This window comes from Anastrepha obliqua, chromosome 1 (genome assembly GCF_027943255.1).
Source record: "Anastrepha obliqua isolate idAnaObli1 chromosome 1, idAnaObli1_1.0, whole genome shotgun sequence".
NCBI classification, from domain to species: domain Eukaryota; kingdom Metazoa; phylum Arthropoda; class Insecta; order Diptera; family Tephritidae; genus Anastrepha; species Anastrepha obliqua.
In genome coordinates, this window is record NC_072892.1 from 80,728,871 (window position 1) to 80,750,607 (window position 21,737).

Genomic DNA, 21,737 nt, shown 5'->3' on the forward strand with positions numbered 1-21,737 from the left:
AGAAGAGTAAAAAACCGCTTCTTAAAAAAAAAACCATAATGAGCAGGAAAAACTTTGCTGAAGTACACACCGATTGGACTAATGCAGATTGGCAGCAGGTACTAAGCAGTAAAGCTTCAATAATTAATATCATTTAATGGATATTTTTATTTTTTACAGCTGATATGGTCAGATGAAACAAAAATCAACCGATTTGAATCGGATGGCTGTTCATGGTTTTGGTCAAACGATCCCCAGCAGTGAACAAAGTCAAGCGTTAAAGAAACCGTGAAGCATGGTGGTGGCAACATAATGGTTTGGGGTGCATCACTTGCAATGGTGTGGGTCCTTTGATCAAAATCGAAGGACGAATGAAAAAGGAGCAGTACTTGACGATCTTGCAAGAAAATTTGCCTGCTGCCATCCAAAAAGCCGGTCTTGCTGTTGAAAAAGTTATTTTTCAATAAGACAATGACCCTAAACATACGGCAAAAATGGTGTCCAGCTGGCTGAAGTCCCAAAAATTTTCGGTTATGCAGTGGCCAGCACAAAGCCCTGATATGAACCCCATTGAGAATTTGTGGCATCTCGTAAAACAAAAGCTCGCAAACTATGTAAACCCGCCAAAAGGGATGAATGAGGTCTGGGAGCGAGTCCAGGATGTGTGGTACTCCATTCCGCCACAAACTGTGGCTAAATATACAGAAAGTATGCCTAACCGTATAAAGGCATTAAAAAAATCGAAGGGGCTTTGGACGAAATATTAAAATAATTTCTTTTTTCTACTTTTTTTATAAATAAATAACCGGTGCATAATTGGAACATTTGTGTTTTTATTTTCAGCTCTTCCAATGAGTAGTTGTTGTTGTTAGATTTTAACCGTTATGGGCTCATTTGAAAGCTTACACACTAATTATATAATACATGTACAATTGCATTCAAATAAACAAGCTTGTTTGCGAAGATATGGTACTAAACGTAACTTATGTTATTTATGTTCCATTTTTGCACCTCACTGTATATACAATGTATTTTGTACACATAAACTACATATCTCACAAAGCTCCTAATGACTTCCGGCCAGCGTAATGAATTTTTGCATTTAGGCTGAAGTTTCTTGTGTATTCTGTTCGTATGGGCTCCAGATTGCTGCAGCAAAGCTAGGAAAATATAATAGTTTATAATATTGCATGGTAATTCGTTGAAATAGTGGCGCGCACAGGGTGTTTTAAGTTGGTCGGTTTTATGTAGACCACTGGCGAGTTTGTAAGTGACTGTACGAGAGGGAATACAATGTGTGGAAGAGGTCAACGAATTATTACTTTTTCTTTTTCACTATTTCCCCTATGTTTTCTCATTCAATTTTTTGTAGTCTGCTTTTTCGTTTTCTATTGTTATTGTTCAGTCGATTGTATTTGTTTAGTTGTGCCTTTCTCATTTTCTACATTCCATGACATGCTCTGGGCAGTTTTAGAGTGTGTTCGCTGCTTCGGTCCGATGCCTCGGAATTCCAACTTAATGACCACCAACTATTTCCGTCACTACGAGCATAGGCAAGACTCGTCTACCACTGACGGATTATATTTAATGAATTTGATATATACATACATGCATAAACATTGTGAACAGGCGTTCAGATTAAGGCAATAATGCAAGCTCTATTTACATATGCACATAAGTTAAACACAATATACATAAAATAAATCCAATTATCTGCAGATTACTCTTCTGCAGAGGTACCAGATCGCGCTGAATCTGCTCCGAATTCTTCCAGTTGTGTACTGGTTATAATTGTCCGAAAAATGTCCGATTTACTCGTTCCAAAATGAAGCGCCGTGTTGCATTATCTTCTCGGTAGACGGCCGTAGCGATCGATACCTCTTAAAGCATCGATCAAACAATTACAATTAATGTTTGCTGCCAAGGTGAGATTTCACATTAAAAACATTCTTTTGCTGTTTTTTGTCGTTCCATTCAGATGTGAGTTACAGGGTGTTAACAATGGAAGTCAACAAAGAGAAAATTCTTTGGTAAAGGCGAAAATGCCAGCCAGGCCGCTGAAATGGTGAATGATGTTTATGGTATCAACACTGTATCAGCTAATTACGTGCAATTTTGTTTTCGGCGATTCCGTTCAGGCATTTTTGATGTTAAAGAAAATGTCGATAAAACCACAGAAATAATCGAAGTTGACCGGCATGTTAAAACAGTTTTAAACCATTTGCGCAAAAATAATAAATTTATTGAGTCTGTCGAGAATTGCGAAACAAATGTCCAACTTTCTTCGTTTAACCAATTTCTTGGACGTGTTTCCAAATCGTAATACTGTATATGCTGAAAGCTTTAGCGAGCCACATTTGGACTACGAATCTAAGTTCCCGCAATTTTTGAGCCACCGGCTATCGATCTTTTCGGCCATAATGCCGTTATTATTTCCAATTCCTGCTGCGGTGGGAATCTCCTTTTAAAAAGGGGGAAAACAGCACTCTCAATTTCTTTTAGAAAAATTACATAGGTTTTAATTTTTGTGCACATTCACATCCTTCGTGACACTAGTCGCATGATACAAATTGTTGTGAAAAACTTACATTTCATATTGAACGATCTAATACAGATGCGTGCACCTATAATTATATATTTTTTTTTGTTAGTTGTGTCTGCCCTGCTTTTCCTCCAATCTGTGCTGACTTTTGATGTTTTCCTGCAGATTTATGCCGCCACTGAACGGCAGGTGGTTTTTATGAGAAGCTTTTTCATGACTGAAACGCCTTTTCATTTGTGTCGAGAGGTGATCGTTATCTGAAAACACTTGTTCGATTATGCCCGTAGTGGAACTTTGAACCCGGCTGCAATCGGTTTATCTGTAGTTACAAACCAATTCGACTAAAGCGGCTACTTTAATTGCGTAAGTAAAACAGCTTAGTATACGCTGTTGCTGATGAACTGATACAACAAGAACAACAACACTGACATTGCCGCCGTAACGTAACATTAGAGAAGGTGGAACATTTAACATTTAATATATCTCAGGTTCCAAAAAGTTTTTGTCTCTTACCTATTACCATTTTCGTTATTTTGATTTATTTTATTTTAATAATTTATATAACACCAGAGTCTACATCGGCGGGAAGAGAGCGAATTTTTGCTATTATTGTTAAACCCTCCCAGTTTAGAGATATACACCCATGATCAAAATAATAGATACGTGATATTTTAAGCAATTTTGACTACTTCAATTTTAATTAGTTTTTTATAAAAATATAGTTCATTCTACAGCGAATATTAAATAAATCAAAGTTTCAAACTTTGTACAATATTTATAAAAATTCGACAAATTTTCATAAAGATTTCAAACTTTTTAATAAGAATTATAAAAAGGTGGTACGTAGTGCCATAGCTCATTAAGATCCGGTACACATTAAGGGTGCGTACGTCGTGTGAGATAACTTGCGAGCAAAATTAATTGCTTTTATTTTCAACAAAATTGATGAACGTTCGCGAATAATAACGGAAGCTGCCATTTCTGATTTCTACGGTTGGTTTTAGGTCTTGGTCAAAATTTATTTCGTCAGAAATAAATCATAACAGAAGCTTCAGGGTGATTAATTTTGTTTAGAAGGCGTTTTGATCGGATAACTCATTGTTCTCGTATTTGCTCCGATATAAACTATCTTCTGCGCATAACGTGGGACTTATACCGCAGAACTTTATGGACAACTTGACGGATAAGGCCCTAAGAAACGTTAAGTTCTCGCAAATTCTACAAATGAAGCTGGCTCGTAAATGTATATGTTCATAAACATAAGCATGAGAGTACGAAATGACGGGCTATGTGCTTGTATGAACGTATGAACTCCAACTGAATGGTTTTATTAGTGTTTTCATTTTGATGTAACAGTGCATGCCATTATGCTTTATTGATATTTTCCTCTTGCAATTTCAAAGTTGTTACTATGCATGAACGGGCATTACATACCAATATTGATGCATGTACAAATGTACGCATGTTAACGAAAACTATGTAATTCGTTTACGCGCCAAGCCATATCTAAGCCAGCTAGACAACAAGTTCTGTTCACTGAACAATGCGGCAGATGAGTTCAACATCATTTCAATACATGGAAAGCACGGAATGAACTAAGAAAAATCATTTCAATCTAATGGAACACAGCATGGAATATGTACGTATTCCTCACAATAGGCTTGCAAATACAGCAATAGCCATATATGCAAAAAAAAAAATACACGCACATCTGGGTGCATGTAATGTAAACTTAATTACTTCTTTATCCCCTCAAGGAAATCTGATTCCTAACTGACTCTTTTCTAGTGAATTTGGAGCAGTGATAGGACTGCCTCATATTTCTTTTTCTTTGAAGCAAAAAGTGAACTATTACACAGGGTGACACAAAATAATGAAACGTTTTTCCTCTTACTCAAATTACTCGATTTTGTTTCACCTTGTGCTTAAAGGAAATTAACTATACTAGGATCGCCCGTACGTCGAAATTTCGAAGTTATATAAATACGGAGAGCAAAATTTAGTCATACCTTTTTTTAGTATTTATAATCATAGAAAAAAGTTGAAACATATATAAATGGATAGCTTATGTTGAAACTTTTTACATGATATTTGTGAATAGATGTACTAAAATTAAATGCGAAAGATATCCCATTTTACCTGTATTAAGCGATCTTATATTTGTGTATTTCAAATATCATAATTTTTTTTATTCATGAATTGGAAACGTTTAATTTCATGTATTACGGGGGAAAAAAAATTTGTTTTGAAAAACCATAATAAAAAACAATCATTAATTAATCCATGACCATCATAATTTCTGAATCAAATTTATAATAGTATTGATTCGCAATATATAAGTTTCTAGTTGTTTCACCAACTTTTATATCGTGGTACATAGTGTATGTATATAATATCATGATACATATTATAATATGATATATCATAATACAGGTAAAATAGTGTGATTAATTTTACCTGCACGTATTCACTTATGTATCTATTTTAATACATTGTGCAAACCGTCTCCACATATGCTATCCATTGGTATAGAATGTTTCTACTTTTTTCTCTGACTATAAATACTAAAAAAAGGTACGACAAAATTTTGCTCTCCGTATTAATATATAGATCATCTACTGCACTGTCGGTAGGTAGGTGGTCAGAATCATATGTTTTTTGTTATTTTATATTGTTTGTCTTCATTTCGAAATCAGGTGAAAAAAAAAATCAAGGCTATTTTAACTTACATTTGAAAGTTTTAAAATTCAAAATTCAAAAAAAAAAAAAGATAGAACTCCAAAATCTAGGTGAAAAGAAAATACAAAACTGAATGAAAAAAAATCGTATTCCTACCGTTAAGCACGGAGGAAGAAATGTAATTGATTGGGAGTGCATAGCTGCATCTGGAGTAGGATAAATGGTTTTATTCATGATAAAATTAACATTAAACATATTTATTTAAACATTTTGAAGAATAATTTGCATGACAGCGCCGTTAAACTTGGAGTGGATGCTAAAGGGTTCTTGTTTCAACAAGACAATGATCCAAAACATTCATCTCGTGCCAGAATGGCTCATTTACGACTGAAAGCCGCTTAGAACTCCACCTCAGTCACAGGATCTGAACCCATTTGCGCATGTCTGGGAGCTCTTAGAAAGGAGAATTAGGAAGCACTAAATAACATCAAAGGCATCATTAAAGATAGCTTTAAGTATTGAGTGGCAGAAAATTACATCGATGCTTGGAAGCAGTTGTTAAAGCTAAAGGCGACCCAACAAAGTACTGAATACTCGTTTTTTCTATTATTTTTTTTAAGAAAATAAATATTCTTTGTATGGCTATGACCGAATAATATTTTTGCATAAAATTATAAGGCACGTTATAACCTTAAGTTCTCTAATTCCAAAAATGATTTTGGAAGTTTTTGTTTCTTAAATATTGAATAAAATGTTATTTTTTACGAATATATTAAAATTTTGTTTTTTGTATAAATCGTGAGTATCAGGTGTATCCGTTTATAAACTGTGAGTGTACGAATAAATCGTGTGACCACTGTATGTAAGGGTGCACTTGGGAAAAAATCATGAAATTATCTAACAATTTCAATGTTTTTGTAGATAATCAATAAAATCAAATACATAAAAATCAGTAATAACAATAAACAGGGCTATAAGTTGCATTGCGTTCGTTTTTTACTCTGGCAACAAAAGCAACTGAGCTACCACTATTTACATGCGAATTGCACCTATTTTTAAAAGTGATGAGAAAAACAACTATAAGCCTATCACAAAATTATCAATTGTTTGAAAGTTACTCGAATATACCATATACTTGTAGTAAAAGAGAACATTTGAAAACTAGCAATGTTAGATTTTCATTCTATATTTTTATCCTGGATAAAATCCTACATTCATCATCGCAACTTTGTCGTCGTTGTCGACCACATGTAAATGCTTTCACAGCGGCGTCCGAGGTTCCATAAGATAGCATCGTATGCCCCTTGCCATTCGTGATTTTTGTCAATGACATATCGACCTGTTGTACTAACTCTAAATTTCGTTTATTTGCGAACATTTTGAAGATATTTTCAACCATTTCAAGTACTCCATTAAGATCCAAACAGATCTGGATAATGTCTTAGCCTGGTTTCGAACCAATGATTTACATTTAAATGTAAGCAAGAGTTTTCACTTATAATTCTTTCAATCGCGTGCCGTTATCCCCATTTCGTATTGTATTGACGGCACTCGCTGTCCGATTTTGACGAGATAACCGACTTAAATGTAGTTTTTGACTCAATATTCCCTTTTAATAGTCATCTAAATTACACCAATGCTAAGTCGTATTCAGTGTTTGCTTTTATTCAATGTTTTAGCTCCGACGTCACACATCCTTATACTATTAAGCTAACATATTATTTACGTCGTTCGTACGCTTCAAGCTGGAATATGCCTCTTTTATCGGGAGTCATTATCCCGCTCTACACATTATCACATATTAGAAGGCTCGAGAGATCCCATAAAACGTTTGCATGTATGTTTTGCGTTTCGCAGCTGAATTTCGCTGTCCAGCTCCGCAAATGTCATATTTTTTACACAGAGTGTACCCGAACTCTCCATTCTTTTAACGCTGCTATTTCTAGGGCTTTGAACGAATCTAATATTTTCTCAAATTCTTTAGCCATACATTTTTCGTTGTCTAAGTCTGAATTGATATAATTGTTAAATGAAGTGTAAGTTTATAATCTGTAACACCTATCCCTAAGTAGTCTGGAAACAACTTTGTTAATCTATTATAGATTACCATTGAACGAATAAATAAATACTAATTGTGTATGTATGTACGTATATCTTTTTGTTTTTGATATATGAGCATTTCCACCAGACAAATATTGAAAGTTAATAAAACAACACTGGTTTGGTATAGGTATGTGTTTTTATAGAGAAACAATCGAATTTGATGTATGTACCTATTTATAACCCATTTCGTGATATTCCTGATCATATTTTTATTTCAATTATTTAAATTTATTTTTGTTTATAATATTTGCTAATTCAGCTGTTCTTATTACGTGAAAATGAATACTCTGAATACTTCTGTTGATTTTTACTAAACTTTTTTATATAAAATTTCATAAAAAGAGCAGCAAAAGGAACATAAATATCATCATAGGGAGTAAATGTCACTTACGGCAGTGAAAAAATTTAATTTAATAAAGGTATGAATGATATTTGGGAACCTTCAGTACACAACATTGTAAAATGAGTCGTGTTGAAATATTGCCTTAGGTTCGCTGATATCGGCATTGGAATTTTTGACCGCGAAAACGACTTCTGTTTTTGTCCCGTACCTTGGTTGTTGTAACTATTAAAAAAACCAACAATTTCTTAAAATCAATTTTAGTACCAATTATAAGACTAATTAAGAGCTAGACGTTAGGTATGTTTTCAAAATATTGTCATATAACGTCTTAGATGACGGGTGTTTCAGTTTGAATGTGTACGATGGTCACCTTTGACATGATATAAATGACTTTAGGATGAAAAAAAGATGGAGTTTTAAGTAATATTAGGAAGAAACAACAATAAAAATGTACTAAATTATTAATACATATTTCGTATACGTATTTTCCCTTTATTTAATCAGAAAAATCTCTAAAAGTCCTTAACGAATGCTCATAACTGCGCTTATACATCGCTCTAACGAAATGCTCAACGACAGATTCGTATTATATTATCTTTGCCGCAGAAATGCGCGATTTTTCTTTTTTGTTAAAAAATACATTTATTATTGAGGAACGTATTTAGTACACTTATAATAATAAAAAAGTCATTTCACCATTTTTGGAGTCTTATTTAGGCGAAAAATGGTAAGGACAGCTATGAAAAGTAGTAATAAAATAAGTTAGGTTAGTTATCTTTGAAGTTATCAGTGTAAATATAAAAAAATAAATATTTTTTACGAACTTACCTGCGGAATTGTAGTTTTATCACCACTTGCGAAAACTCAGGTTAACACATATTAACTCTTTATTGTTGATATCATTTCATCTTGCGGAACAACACCTCTAGAAAATATATGTAGGTGTTGCCAACTGTCAGAGGGTGGTAAATTGCCGAATGAATCATCAAAGCTGCCGTCGCAGCAATGGTATGTCCGCAGACTAAAAACTGCCTTTCTTTTGAGACCGTCGCCCACTCTGAAACCGCTTTCGCATTCCTTCAGAGTGGTGTTCCAAAGGTCTATACCTAAAGTGTCCGCTTTTTTATTCGCAGAATTCTTTCCGCGAGGCTGCTGATGATCTCTCACGTTTCCTCGCTACTTAGCATCTTGGCGATTATATGGTTATGTGACAGACTGCCCATCTGTGTAATTGCTGTTGTCATTTTAGATTTTTGTCTCCTCCGGTTTCGACCGCGTTTGATAACTTAAGAAATTCGTTTTTTCTTTGCCGTGAGAATTGATACCAATTAACAAAAAGCGAAGCAAGGGCGTCCTGGTTCTCCTAAAGCACGTTTCGTGGAAACAATCGCATACCAAAAATTGTGCAGGCAACAATTGACATGATCTTTTTAAAAAAAATTTCAGAATAAGAATAATTTATTTATTTTTACAAATATTTATATACATGTTTTTAACATAGTTATATCTATATATGGTTTTTCATTATTTGTTTATATAATATGGTATATTTGTAACATGGCGTCTTTATAGGAAACATCATGATTCCTTTACTCGTTATGACAGCATTTGCTTTTTAATAATGACTAAACTCATCGTCATTAGCATACACAACATTATCGACCTCTACTTTATCGTTCCAATCACCATGACCAACACCAATACCGTTGTCAGCCAGCAAAGTCACGACAAACGATTCAGCCACTGAATGAACAAACCAAATAAAGTACAAGGAAACGGGGAAAGGAAATGTGGTTGTGCGACTGACATGTCGAAAGTACCTAAACTAGGTCAATATAAAAACAATGGTGAAGGATCTTCCTGTGCTGTGCTACTATGTTCCATTCGCTCTCTCGTTGCCACCATAGTATTCGTTCGTTGTTCTCCGTCGGGTAAATACGAGTTCGAACACCGTTTGCTTGCCTGCCAGTTTTCCCCTCTTTCCATATGGGCTACGATATGATGTTGTGTGATGCTGATTTTGTTTTTATTGCGAGTCGCTTGTTTCAACTTGTTTGCATTTAGGCGGTTTGTGTGCTTTGTAGGTGTAGGTGAGCATAAGCGATGCGCACAGCCCGGCTGATAGTGGGTGGCAACCTTCTCGTGGCTGACGCGGCTATCTGGAATCGATTTGCTTCAACTGTTTGCGCTCCGTTTACTATTATTATAATATTGTTGTTGTTGTTGTTGGATGACGACGCTCTTTTTTCGATTTTCTGCTTCAGCTGCTTATTTCCATTTCAACTTTAACATCCTCAGTGAGTCCGTTGTTCTGTTGCTTACTATTGAGTATGTCAACCAAAAATGGTTCGTCTGGTGCGAGCATATTATCGTTATGTTTCATCGCTCTATTTGACATCGGTTTAAAGGAACTAATTCGTGAGGCAGATTGTTTCGATCAACAAGTATTCTGACTCTAAATTTGTCACGGTTGATTTGGCTTTCTGTTTGTAGATATGTATATATACTTATGATGACTAAATTGTTGTTGTTATTGTATTACAGTTACTATGGTCTGGAAAGTGTTCGAGTAATACCACAGGCATAACTTAAGCCTTTTTAGTGCCTTTTTGTGACTTAATTTCGACATAATTGTGTGAAAGCTCATATTTCTGAGCTTACCTGCAAACTTTTGTGTATGTATGCTTTTGTGTTTGGTCATATTTATTACAGGTTCTTTGACACGCAGACACATTTAAATCGTAATGTCTAAAAATATAATAATTTGCGCAAATAATTCAAATTCGTAAGCTAAACTAAAAAATGTTTGTGTACATATGTACATATGTACATACTTAATCAGGCACAGTAGTGAATTAAATTACGAATTATGTAGGAGTTTATAGGACGCTGAAATAAAATTGCACATCGTTAAAACAAGTTGGAAGTTGGTTCTAAAACACAAATATGTTTTAACCCAAAGAAAAAGGTTTGCCCTATTTTTGATGAAAGTAGATGGAACAAAAAGTGTCTCTAGATGAATTAAATAAGTTATTAGAACTATTACAATTCTCCATTTAATATAAATCACCACTTTTGTTTATCATTTACTCACCTACATATATATTTTGCGTCTCTTTTACAGATATTCCAGACATTCCTGATGACATCAAACACCTGCAAAGCCTACAGGTTGCTGATTTCAGCTCAAATCCGATTCCAAAACTACCTGCAGGATTTTCTCAACTCAAAAATTTAACAGTTTTAGGTTTAAATGATATGTCACTTACCACATTGCCAGTCGATTTTGGATGGTAAGTTAAACTATTGTTATTTTAAATGTTGTGTGCCTAAAAAATGTGTAACTTAATTAATATGTTGTCGTTTTAAGAATTTTCCTGACCTAAGTGGCTAAGTGCCAGCACTTTTGAATTGATGGGGAATTGTACTTTTTCAGAATTTTCACGTTAATTAGAATGTGTACTGAATTTTGCAGCAGCATATATTTTTGTACAATAATATCATACATACATATGTACAATAATATCAGTACAATAATATCATGTACTGAATTTTGCAGCAGCATATATTTTTGTACAATAATATCATACAAAGGGGCTCAAAATTAATCACCATATCAGAAGGTTTATAATTTTTGCAAATGGCGTCATGCGTAAATTTGTTTGAAACTTCTGAATTAGACAGCTGTTGTACTATATAAAACAAACTGACAACCAATGGATTGCGTAAGGGTCAAAATAAAGCTTACTATCCCTCAAAATAATGTCTTTATTTAGTAAAAGTTATTCTAAAACCAAATTGGATGATTAATTTTGCGGCACCTTGTATTACAAAAATGTCGTTTTTTTTTAAATAATACATGGACAACTTTGAATTCTGAGGACCTTTGAATAGGTTTTGAATTTGAAATAGAAAATTTTCGATACAAAATAATCCAAAGATTGAACGCATAAAAATTGCAATAATACCTACATATATGTATGTATACATATGTTTTGCCCACTATAATCCCCAATCTTTACGTGTAAATTGGGAGCTGTATAGAACCCATCTTCTTCTTCTCTTCTTCTTAATTGGCACGATAACCGCTTAGGCGATTTTGGTCGAGTTCAACAAAGCCCGGGCACACCAAGTGAAGCCAAGTCCTTCTCCACCTGGTCTTTTCAACGCAGAGGAGGCCTTACTCTTCCTCTGCTACCACCAGCTGGTACCGCATCGAATACTTTCAGAGCCGGAGCGTTTGTATCCATTCGGACGACATGACCCAGCCAACGTAGCCGCTGGATCTTTATTCGCTGAGTTATGTCTATGTCGTCGTAAAGCTCATACAGCTCATCGTTCCATCGCCTGCGTTATTCGCCGTTGCCAGCGTGCAAAGATCCAAAAATCTTACGCAGAATCTTTCTCTCAAATAGTCCAAGCGTCGCTTCATCGGATGTTGTCATCGTTCAAGCTTCTGCGCCATACGTTAGGACGGACATGATGAGAGCTTTATAGAGTATTAGTTTTGTTCGTCTAGAGAGGACTTTACTGCTCAGTTGCCTACTTAGTCCAAAGTAGCACTTGTTGGCAAGAGAGATTCTACGTTGGATTTCAAGGCTGACATTGTTATCGGTGTTAATGCTGGTTCCTAAATAAACGAAGTCTTTTACAACCTCGAAATTCTAACAGTCTACAGTGACGTGGGTGCCGATACGCGAGTGCGCCGATTGTTTGTTTGAAGACAGGAGGTACTTCGTTTTGCCCTCGTTCACTACCAGACCCATTCGCTTTGCCTCTTTATCTAGTTTGGAGAAGGCAGAACTAACAGCGCGGTTGTTAAGGCCGATGATATCGATACAATTGTACGTTCTTATAAAATATTGTGCCTGAGCGATTAAGTTCTGCGGCTCCTACGATGCTCTCCAACATCAGGTTAAATAAGTCACACGACAGCGAGTCACCCTGTCTGAAACCTCGTTTGGTATCAAACGGCTCGGAGAGGTCATTCCCAATTCTGACGCAGCTGCTGGTGTTGAGCAACGTCATATTGCATAGCCGTATTAGTTTTGTGTGAATACCAAATTCAGACATCGCGGCATACAAGTTACTCCTTTCTGTACTGTCGAATGCAGCTTTGAAATCGACGAAAAGATGGTGTGTGTGGATTCTCCTTTCGTGGGTCTTTTCCAAGATGTGGCGTATTGTAAATATTTGGTCGATGGTAGACTTTCCAGGTCTAAAGCCACACCGATAAGGTCCAATCAGTTGGTTGACGGTGGGCTTCACCCTTTCACACAATACGCTCGCTAGAACCTTATAGGCGATATTTCGAAGACTAATCCCGCGGTAATTGGCACAGATTGCAGGATCCTTCTTATGGATTGGGCAGAGCACACTTAAATTCCAATCGGCAGGCATGCACCTTACCAACTCCTCGCCGCCACGTTTGAAGCGCTCAGCCGACAGTCCGTCGGCGCCCGTGGCTTTGTTGTTCTTTAAACGCATTATCGCTATTCTCATCTCATCATGGTCGGGTAGCGGAACGACAGTTTCGTCGTCAACTATTGGGTTATCGGGATCTTCACATCCTCTGTGTCTGTCACTATTTAACAGGTTCGAGAAGTGTTCCCTCCATAATTTAAGTATACTCTGGATGTCAGTCACTAGATCGCCGTCTTTTTTCTTGCAGAAGAACGCGTAAGCCGCCGAACTTTCTGGTATAATTTTCGGGCGTTGTTCCTATTGACCAGCTTCTCGCACTCTCGTATTTCGGCTTCTCGTTAGAGCACATGCCAAGGGATTATTGGTCAGTGAATTTATTTTTTTTGAGTCGCGGCATCCCTATTCAAAAATATATTAAAAAAAAAAAAAGATTTTAAAACCCTCTTGCGCGTGATACGCTTATAATAGTATCTCGGTTAACTTATTTATTAGCTTGAATAGGGTTAATTTGAACAAGTGACAACCATCTTCAAATATATTTTGCAAACTAAGCGCTCTTTCACTTGGTTTTAAATACTGTCATACTGTATTATTTTAAATGTGTGTTACTAGTTAACTAATGTATTTATTTATTTTAATTTATTACGTTTAAGACTTAAGGCGGCCGCCGTAGCCGAATGGGTTGGTGCGTGATTACCATTCGGTATTCACAGAGAGAACGTTGGTTCGAACCTCGGTGAAACACCAAAATTAAGGAAAACATTTTTCTAATAGCGGTCGCCCCTCGGCAGGCAATGGCAAACCCCCGAGTGTATTTCTGCCATGAAAAAAACTCCTCATAAAAATATCTGCCGTTCGGAGTCGGCTTAAAACTGTAGGTCCCTCCTTGTGGAACAACATCAAGACGCACACCACAAATAGGAAGAGGAGCTCGGCCAAACACTCAAAAAGGGTGTACGCGCCAATTATATATATTATATATAAGTTTAAAACTTTAAACAGGAGATAAATTAGGCCTTTTCAAATATTTCTGTGTTTTTATGTAATATATTTAATATGTTTTATTTTACTTAAAATTATTTTTTCGAACAGATGACACCTATTTTCAAAGCTATTTTCCAAAATAAGCTTTTTTAAATGTCTTGCAGTTGACACGCACACTGTATTTTTTAATTATATTTTGCTAATTATTTAATTTATTTTTAAATAGATGGTAATCATATTCAATATTCGAAATCAAGACTTTTAACACCTGTTTTCTTTGACACCCATATTGTTATATTTTTAATATATTTTATTAATTTTGCTTGAAATTAATTTTTCAAGCAGGTGGCAACCTCCAAAAATATTTTCCAAAAATCTTGCATACATTTCGTTTATTGTCTTTATTTCTTTTATAAGTTTTAATGGTTTCTTATTGTTGTGATTATGATTATTACTCATTATTAGTTTTATTGAATTAAATTTTTTAACTAGATGGTAACCCTGTTCACTATCCGAAATTAGGACTTTTCAAACCTCTTTTGATTGACACCAATATTGTTATGTGTGTAATATATTTTATTAATTTTTCTTGAAATTCCACATCAAACAGGTGGCAACCTCTGCAGAAATATTTTCCAAAATAAGCTTTATCATTTTTTTTAGTTTCTTTATTTCTTTTAATTAATTATTACTCATTATACATTTTAACGAACTAAAGTTTTTAAACTTTCAATATTCGAAATTAATGTTTTTCAAACCATTTTTTCTTTGACAACCATATTGGCTTATTTCATTTATTTTATTAATTTGACTTGAAATTAATTTTTAAACAGGAGATAATCCTCTTCAAAAATAATTTCTAAATTAAGCTCTCTGAAAAAGGGTTTACATTTGTCACCTGTATTGTAATATTTGATTGAACTTATTAATTTAGTTAAAATTTGTTGACAGGTAGCAAGTCTCTTAAAAAACTATCATATTTTTCAATCCAGGTCATTAACTATCAGCCTGCAAAACTTCTTGCAAATCCGTTCAGACGTAAACAAATAAACTTTCGCATTTATAATATTAATAGGATATTGATGAAAGAATTTTGTACACAAATGTTAAGGTGCATTCGCCAGATATTTCGCTCACATTGAATTTTTTCTTCTGCCTTTTGGTTATTATAAAAAAAAAATCCGAAAAAACTGAAACTGATGCAATATTATTCAAATTCTAGCTTATCACAATTGGAATCATTGGAGTTGCGGGAGAACCTATTAAAACATTTGCCCGAATCGATACGACAACTGACTAAGCTAAAACGATTAGATTTGGGCGACAATGAAATCGAAGAGCTACCACCATATTTGGGTTACTTGCCCGGCTTACATGAGCTTTGGCTAGACCACAACCAGTTAGAAAGACTGCCACCTGAGATCGGATTACTAACCAATTTGACATATCTGGATGTTTCTGAAAATCGGTAAGTTCTCTTTCTTATCATTTGTCTGTCTTCCTATTTAAAATACATTTTTACCACTAACAATAATACTTTTATTGTAGGCTCGAGAAATTACCAAACGAAATCGGTGGCCTCGAAAATTTAACCGATTTGGATTTAGCACAAAATTTACTTGAATCTCTACCCGATGGAATTGCAAAATTAAGTCGACTGACAATTCTCAAGCTGGATCAAAATCGCCTACAAAAGTTAAATCCAACCATAGGATCGTAAGTATTCGCATTTCTGAATCTGGTAAAAGTGTTTGATTACTTTTAGCGAGTAACGGTGGCAAGCAACAAGTGCTAGTTGATTCATGTTGTTTTGTGAAAAGTTCACAATCGCCTAGTATAGGACGATCTTCATTACACAAAACAAAATTGCAATAATACCATAGCTAATCCTCTTGTTGATCGCTTTGCGAAGAGCATTTTGGTGGCAATTGATTTTTTTTTTCGTTTTTGATAATAATAGCACTAGGTTAAAAATTAATAGTGTAATTACTTTAGACTTAAACGTAACTTAAAATACTTTACAGCAATCTGAGAAATGTTCACCACGTATAAGTGATTACTCCAGTCTTAAGAAACTTAGAGCTGTTGATTTTAAATACATAAGTTTCTGTAAATTTAGAGAGAACCGTGCTACCATATTATCAATTTATTTTTAATTTTAAAAATCTTCGAAAATTTGTATGTGATATGAATTTCGTGCATAAATTGATTTGAGGTGGCATCCTTAGAAACTACACGTGCAGTATGTTGTAAAGTTATTAGGTCAGGTTAATTATGAATGCTAGATGTGCATTTTGAGTCCTAGCGGAACTTCTTCGCTTTTAAGCTTAAATTTACCATAATAAGGGTATTTTTCGCTTATTTAATCTTTAAGCTAAAAATGAATATAAAAAATCCCATAATAAATATACATATACAAGAAATAAAGCATTTCATTAAACATATTAAAAAAGCCGAACTTATTTTGCATCGGAAGCATTGCACCTCAAATTGAGATAGACGCCGTCGAACTGTCATCAAGGGTTGAAAGTAATGTTTAGCTGAGGGAGAGCAGAAGGCTAGCTTTAGAGTTAGAATTAAGTTATCGGAGGTAAGGAAAACTTTTGGTTTGAAGAATTTATCTATCGGGCTTAATGAAACGGAGAAGAAAAACCTGTGCAAAATCGCGTGCCCTTATTATGCCGCATAAGGATGCATATGCCAGCAGATTTAACAGCTTAAGTAAACATTTTTAAGTTCTTTAATTTAAGCTAAGGTAACGTCTAGAAAAATTACACTATAAGCTAAAAAAAAGTACTGATATCGATACTTAAGTTGATATTCAACCGAAAATCATTTGTTTGCTTACATTATGTTTAAATTTATTGATGCTACTTAGACCGTCTTCACACAGGGCAGCTTTTGCCCGGAGACGAGGGAAGCCACTGAGTTGCTCGTGCTCGGACAACTCGCATTGTGTTTTAATTTTTTTTATTCAATGTTATTAACTATAACTAAAAACTACAACTGCAATTAGTGGTGCCGTAGCTATAACGTCATAGCCGTAACCGCAGTTTACAGCTTGTTTTGATTAGTCATGCCATACCCATAAACTGCTGATATTGAAGTAGAATTAATCACAACATTTGCATTTTGGCATAAGATCACTAATCATTTTCCACTAAGTCAAATTTTTATCGCAAATATTAAAACAAATGTCAAGTATTTTACAGCTGCTTATGGTTATGGCGCTATGGTGCGGACCATATAGTCCTCTACAGTAATGCCCATATGTTTAATCAGAATAGCTAATTGCTATGGCTACGGTTTGACACTACTAATGACTGCTTAAAATAATTGCAAGCAACAGAGTTGCCCTGTGTAATCGACGCGGACAACGCCAAAAGAGAATTTGCAAGCAAGTTGAAGCAACAAACGTTTCCCTGTGTGAACACGGTCTTATTGACATCACATTGACGAATACTTTTTAATTAAACGTCGTTATCTTACTGCCATCGATTTGTTTAACAACATTTTATTGTTTGTAATATTTTTTACTCCAACTGTATTTGTTTCTTTTTGTAGTTGTGAAAATATGCAAGAGCTGATATTGACCGAAAACTTCTTATCAGAATTGCCTGCATCGATTGGCCAAATGACAAAATTGAGCAACTTGAATGTGGATCGCAACGCGCTTGAATACCTGCCCATCGAGATCGGAAATTGTGCAAATTTGGGCGTTTTGAGTTTGCGAGATAACAAACTAAAGAAACTACCACCAGAGTTGGGAAACTGTTCGGTGTTGCACGTGCTGGACGTGTCGGGCAATCAGTTGCAGTACTTGCCGTATACACTGGTTAATTTGCAGCTGAAAGCTGTTTGGTTATCTGAAAATCAAGCACAGCCGCTACTGACGTTCCAGCCAGACACAGACGAGGCAACAGGTGAACAGGTGAGTGTACGTTGGAGTGTTCGCTCTAAGCTAAAGTACACAAGCAGAGTAAAATGACGGATAAATGGAAAAGGAGAGTGCGCAAAACTCAATGTTTTGGTAAACGAAAAGAGAAGGGCGGGTAAACGTTTGTTGATTACGTCGTATTTTGTTAGTGCATGCGCGTGCCATTCGCAATTATGTGAAGAGTTACTTTCGATGCAGCCTTATCTACATACATACGTACAGACAAGTTTGAGGGGATGTATATATGAACATATAATATGTATGTTGATATTAAATAATATGTATGTATGTATGTATGTATGAATATAATATACAGGATTTGTGTATTGCTTTTGATTTGGTTTAGATTTTGCCTGTGTATTTTGTGTGGAGTTTTGAATTCCCTGTTGTGCATTTTGAAATGAGTAACTAATAATTGTGTTTTTTGTTCTTATTTTTGTTTATTTGTTCGGTTGATCTGCTTAGGTACTGACATGCTTCCTACTGCCACAACAAGAATATCAACCAATTACACCAGGTGAGTTTCGAAATAATTTTTTTGTATACAAAATTCTAAGTTTACAATACATTTACAATATTATTAGTTGACCGCTTTCTGTGGAAATTATCTACGTATGCGTGTGTATGTATGTACATACATATATGTTTGTGAACGACGTCACCATGGCATGAATGTTTTTAAAAGTGGCAACAAATGTACAAGACCATAGATTATTCTTATTTACATTTCCTCCATTTAAGTCTGACTAAAAAGGGACTTGAAGAATTTTAAGTTGTTAACTTAAATGTTAGTTGTACATATGGACAGAAGTTTTTCGCTCTGGCGGCAGAAATGAATGCTTTTCATTTAACCCTTCAGCTGTTTTAGTCGCCATGGCGCGCTCGTAGGTATTATCTGTGTTTGATGGTTTTGTTACCTTACTTTCCGCCTGCTTTGTTACGATACGTATGTTCATACAGTGTGCATGTATGTATATATTTTACAAAGTCTGCATATATTTATATATATACATACATACGTATATGTATAAGCATGGCGCGAAGATAACATAGTTAGTTTGCGAATCGGTCGAGTCTGCCGTATCTTTAATGATAAGCATTGTAATCAAATTATTTGGGCCTCACCCAAGATATGCAATAAGTAAATTTTCGTTAACACAATCGCGCATATTTTATTAAAACAAAACACACATACCCAAAATGAAATATTAGGCAAACACATCGAGTTTTGTAAGCTACATTATTCCGCACATTTTATTCTAAACATACGGAACAGAAAAAAATTTTTAGACCTATTTGTTGGGTTTGATAAGAATTTGATAATACATTTTTCGCCAAAATAAGTTGGCTTGTCATGAAAAAGAATTTTTAAAAATATATTTACTTTTCTAATAATTTATGTAATCGCTATTTTACTGCTTACAATCAGTGCGTATCGTATGATGATTATTATTTTGAAACATATGTACGCACACATACACACATTCACACGTATACTTGAAAAAATAAAATATTCGTTTGTGTTCAAAGATTACCCACCGTGTCAACTCTATAGATCGAGCGAAAAATTCGATTCGTCGGAATTCCACGTCTATCAACAAAAAGGTTTGCCGCCATTGCTTAATTTGTTCATATTGTTTGTTTCTATTTTGCCGACCTTAGCCTCATTTTAAAAGAAAATCTGACTAGTTGTGAAGTTGTGTTTCTATTAACCGCATTTGCATTAGAAAGACAAATCGAATATGTAAATGTATTCTTATGCATACATACTCATACATATCTTTTGTTTTACCGCTTCTTTAAATATGTATGTATGTATGTATGTATATATTTCATAATTGCATAAATAGTATTAATATTTATCAACAATATCTAATGATAATAAAAAACTAAATTACGATTGTCCAGTAGGCAAACTAATATTTTACTTAAAATACTTACAATTTATTCAAGTAGGATTATGTGTTGTAGCCTCATTTGAAAGTACAAGTAAATAAAGCATAACCCTGTTAATAACTATAACCACCTAAGAATATTCAATTACTATAAAAAATATGTATCCCTATGTTCAGCCTCCAGTGCATTCTACTTTTATACCAGCCGCCGTCGACCTTAATTCATGCATTGATCATACTGAAACCTCCGCTGTGCTTTAGGTCTGGCGCGGTTGAAAGGTCACTCTATGTTGAGTCAATCTCTCACCGAGTATATATTTTGGTACCATATTTGGTGCCGATATTTGGGTATTAATATTTAAACAATTTTTTTCTTTAACTTTTTAGGATAAAATGAAAAAAAAACAATGTTTTATAAAATTTTAATTTTTTTGTCTGGGTTTTCGAAAAAGGGAATGAGAAGATAACTTCAGGATTATAACTTTTAGTATTATAACCTGAAGTTCTCTTTTGATACCGGTTCAAATATATGTAATTGTCTTTTGTTATAAAAGAACAGGGTTGTAATAAAGGCCTGCGTTAGCAGAACTTTTTCGTGTGAAATGCAGCACGCTCGTCCTTTCTGATTTTATCAATGTACATAATATATAATAGTTCGATGTTGATTAGAATTCGCTCGTTCAATCTTTAATTACAAGAAATCTCTCTGCACACATGCAAATATTGAGAAACTTTTGATAAATTGGTTGATCAACAATAAATACTGCATTTGTTTCTAAGTGAACTATACTTAAATATTTAGATAGGCTTCTTCTTTACTAAAACTTGTTGTGTATTATATATGCACATGTATTTGCATATTCAATAGACAGGAAACGGTTTCCTACTGGACTACCTATTATGGGTACATTTGCATAGTAGAGCCATAAGTTAACCTTACATATTTTTAATTTGCGTTCTTGACGTTTAGTACTCTTGCTTATTAAGAGTTTGTAACCATTTATAAGTTGTAATAATTATGTTATAATATATATGTATACACGTACACTATTAACACTGCTACCATCTAAACCAAATTTGTGCCAATTAACCAGCTGCGTGATGATATGCTACTTTAATCTACTTTTCCTATTCATATAAATATTTTTATACAGTTAAACCTGACTTAAATGCTAATCTATGTGCCATTGTGTTTAGAGTTCCAACCTCTTTGTAGGTGACGTAAGTGTTGTTGAAAAAGGGCGTTGCCCAACCGGTCTTGTGTAGAATAAGTTTAGATTTTTGACTCATGAATGATTTTGGTTGCATTTTAACAAAATAGTAAAAAAACGTAATACTCGTATGTAAAATGTACAAAAATAGAATATAAAAAATAAACAAAAATAGCACAAAACAGCGGAGACATCGTGGAACCCATATTAATTACGTCAACGTTGTAATTAAATGTACATTTATGTAAAGAAAAAAAAAAAAATGCAACCATGGAAATAATTTTGTTAAAGTAAAGACTCGTTTATTTTGATGTCGCCCTGCCCTCGACCTTGATTAATTGTCATGTATTAGCTAGCATTTGTAGCGTTACAATTGTCTTAACCCTAGGATCACAAGATACATAACTTTACATATACACTATTTATAAATAATAAATATACAGGGTGAACGATATGAAGTGTTAGCTTTTCAAATCACCATAACTTTTTTGTGTGAAATTAGTTTTTATTGATTTCAATGACAAAATTGTTCAAAAATGATTACAATTTTAACATATATTCACTTTAGCTCGATATGACCTCCTTTTGCCTTGACTATAGCCTTCAAACGGTCAAAAAATGAGTTGCATGCTGCACGAAT

General features: G+C 34.4%; 1 protein-coding gene across 9 annotated transcripts in view; it reads left to right on the forward strand.

Annotated features, from left to right (window-relative positions):
* LOC129245338 (protein lap4) overlaps nt 1-21,737 on the forward strand; it is a 219,992-nt gene that overhangs the window by 53,798 nt on the left and 144,457 nt on the right. For 8 of the 9 annotated variants that reach the window (XM_054883437.1, XM_054883461.1, XM_054883505.1 and 5 more), the window contains exons 4-9: nt 10,771-10,939; nt 15,277-15,522; nt 15,603-15,770; nt 17,619-17,985; nt 18,457-18,508; nt 19,522-19,596. In XM_054883437.1, coding sequence (XP_054739412.1) covers nt 10,771-10,939; nt 15,277-15,522; nt 15,603-15,770; nt 17,619-17,985; nt 18,457-18,508; nt 19,522-19,596 — 1,077 coding nt within the window. The remainder of the gene's footprint in view (nt 1-10,770; nt 10,940-15,276; nt 15,523-15,602; nt 15,771-17,618; nt 17,986-18,456; nt 18,509-19,521; nt 19,597-21,737) is intronic. The other variant, XM_054883452.1, reaches the window with a different exon arrangement.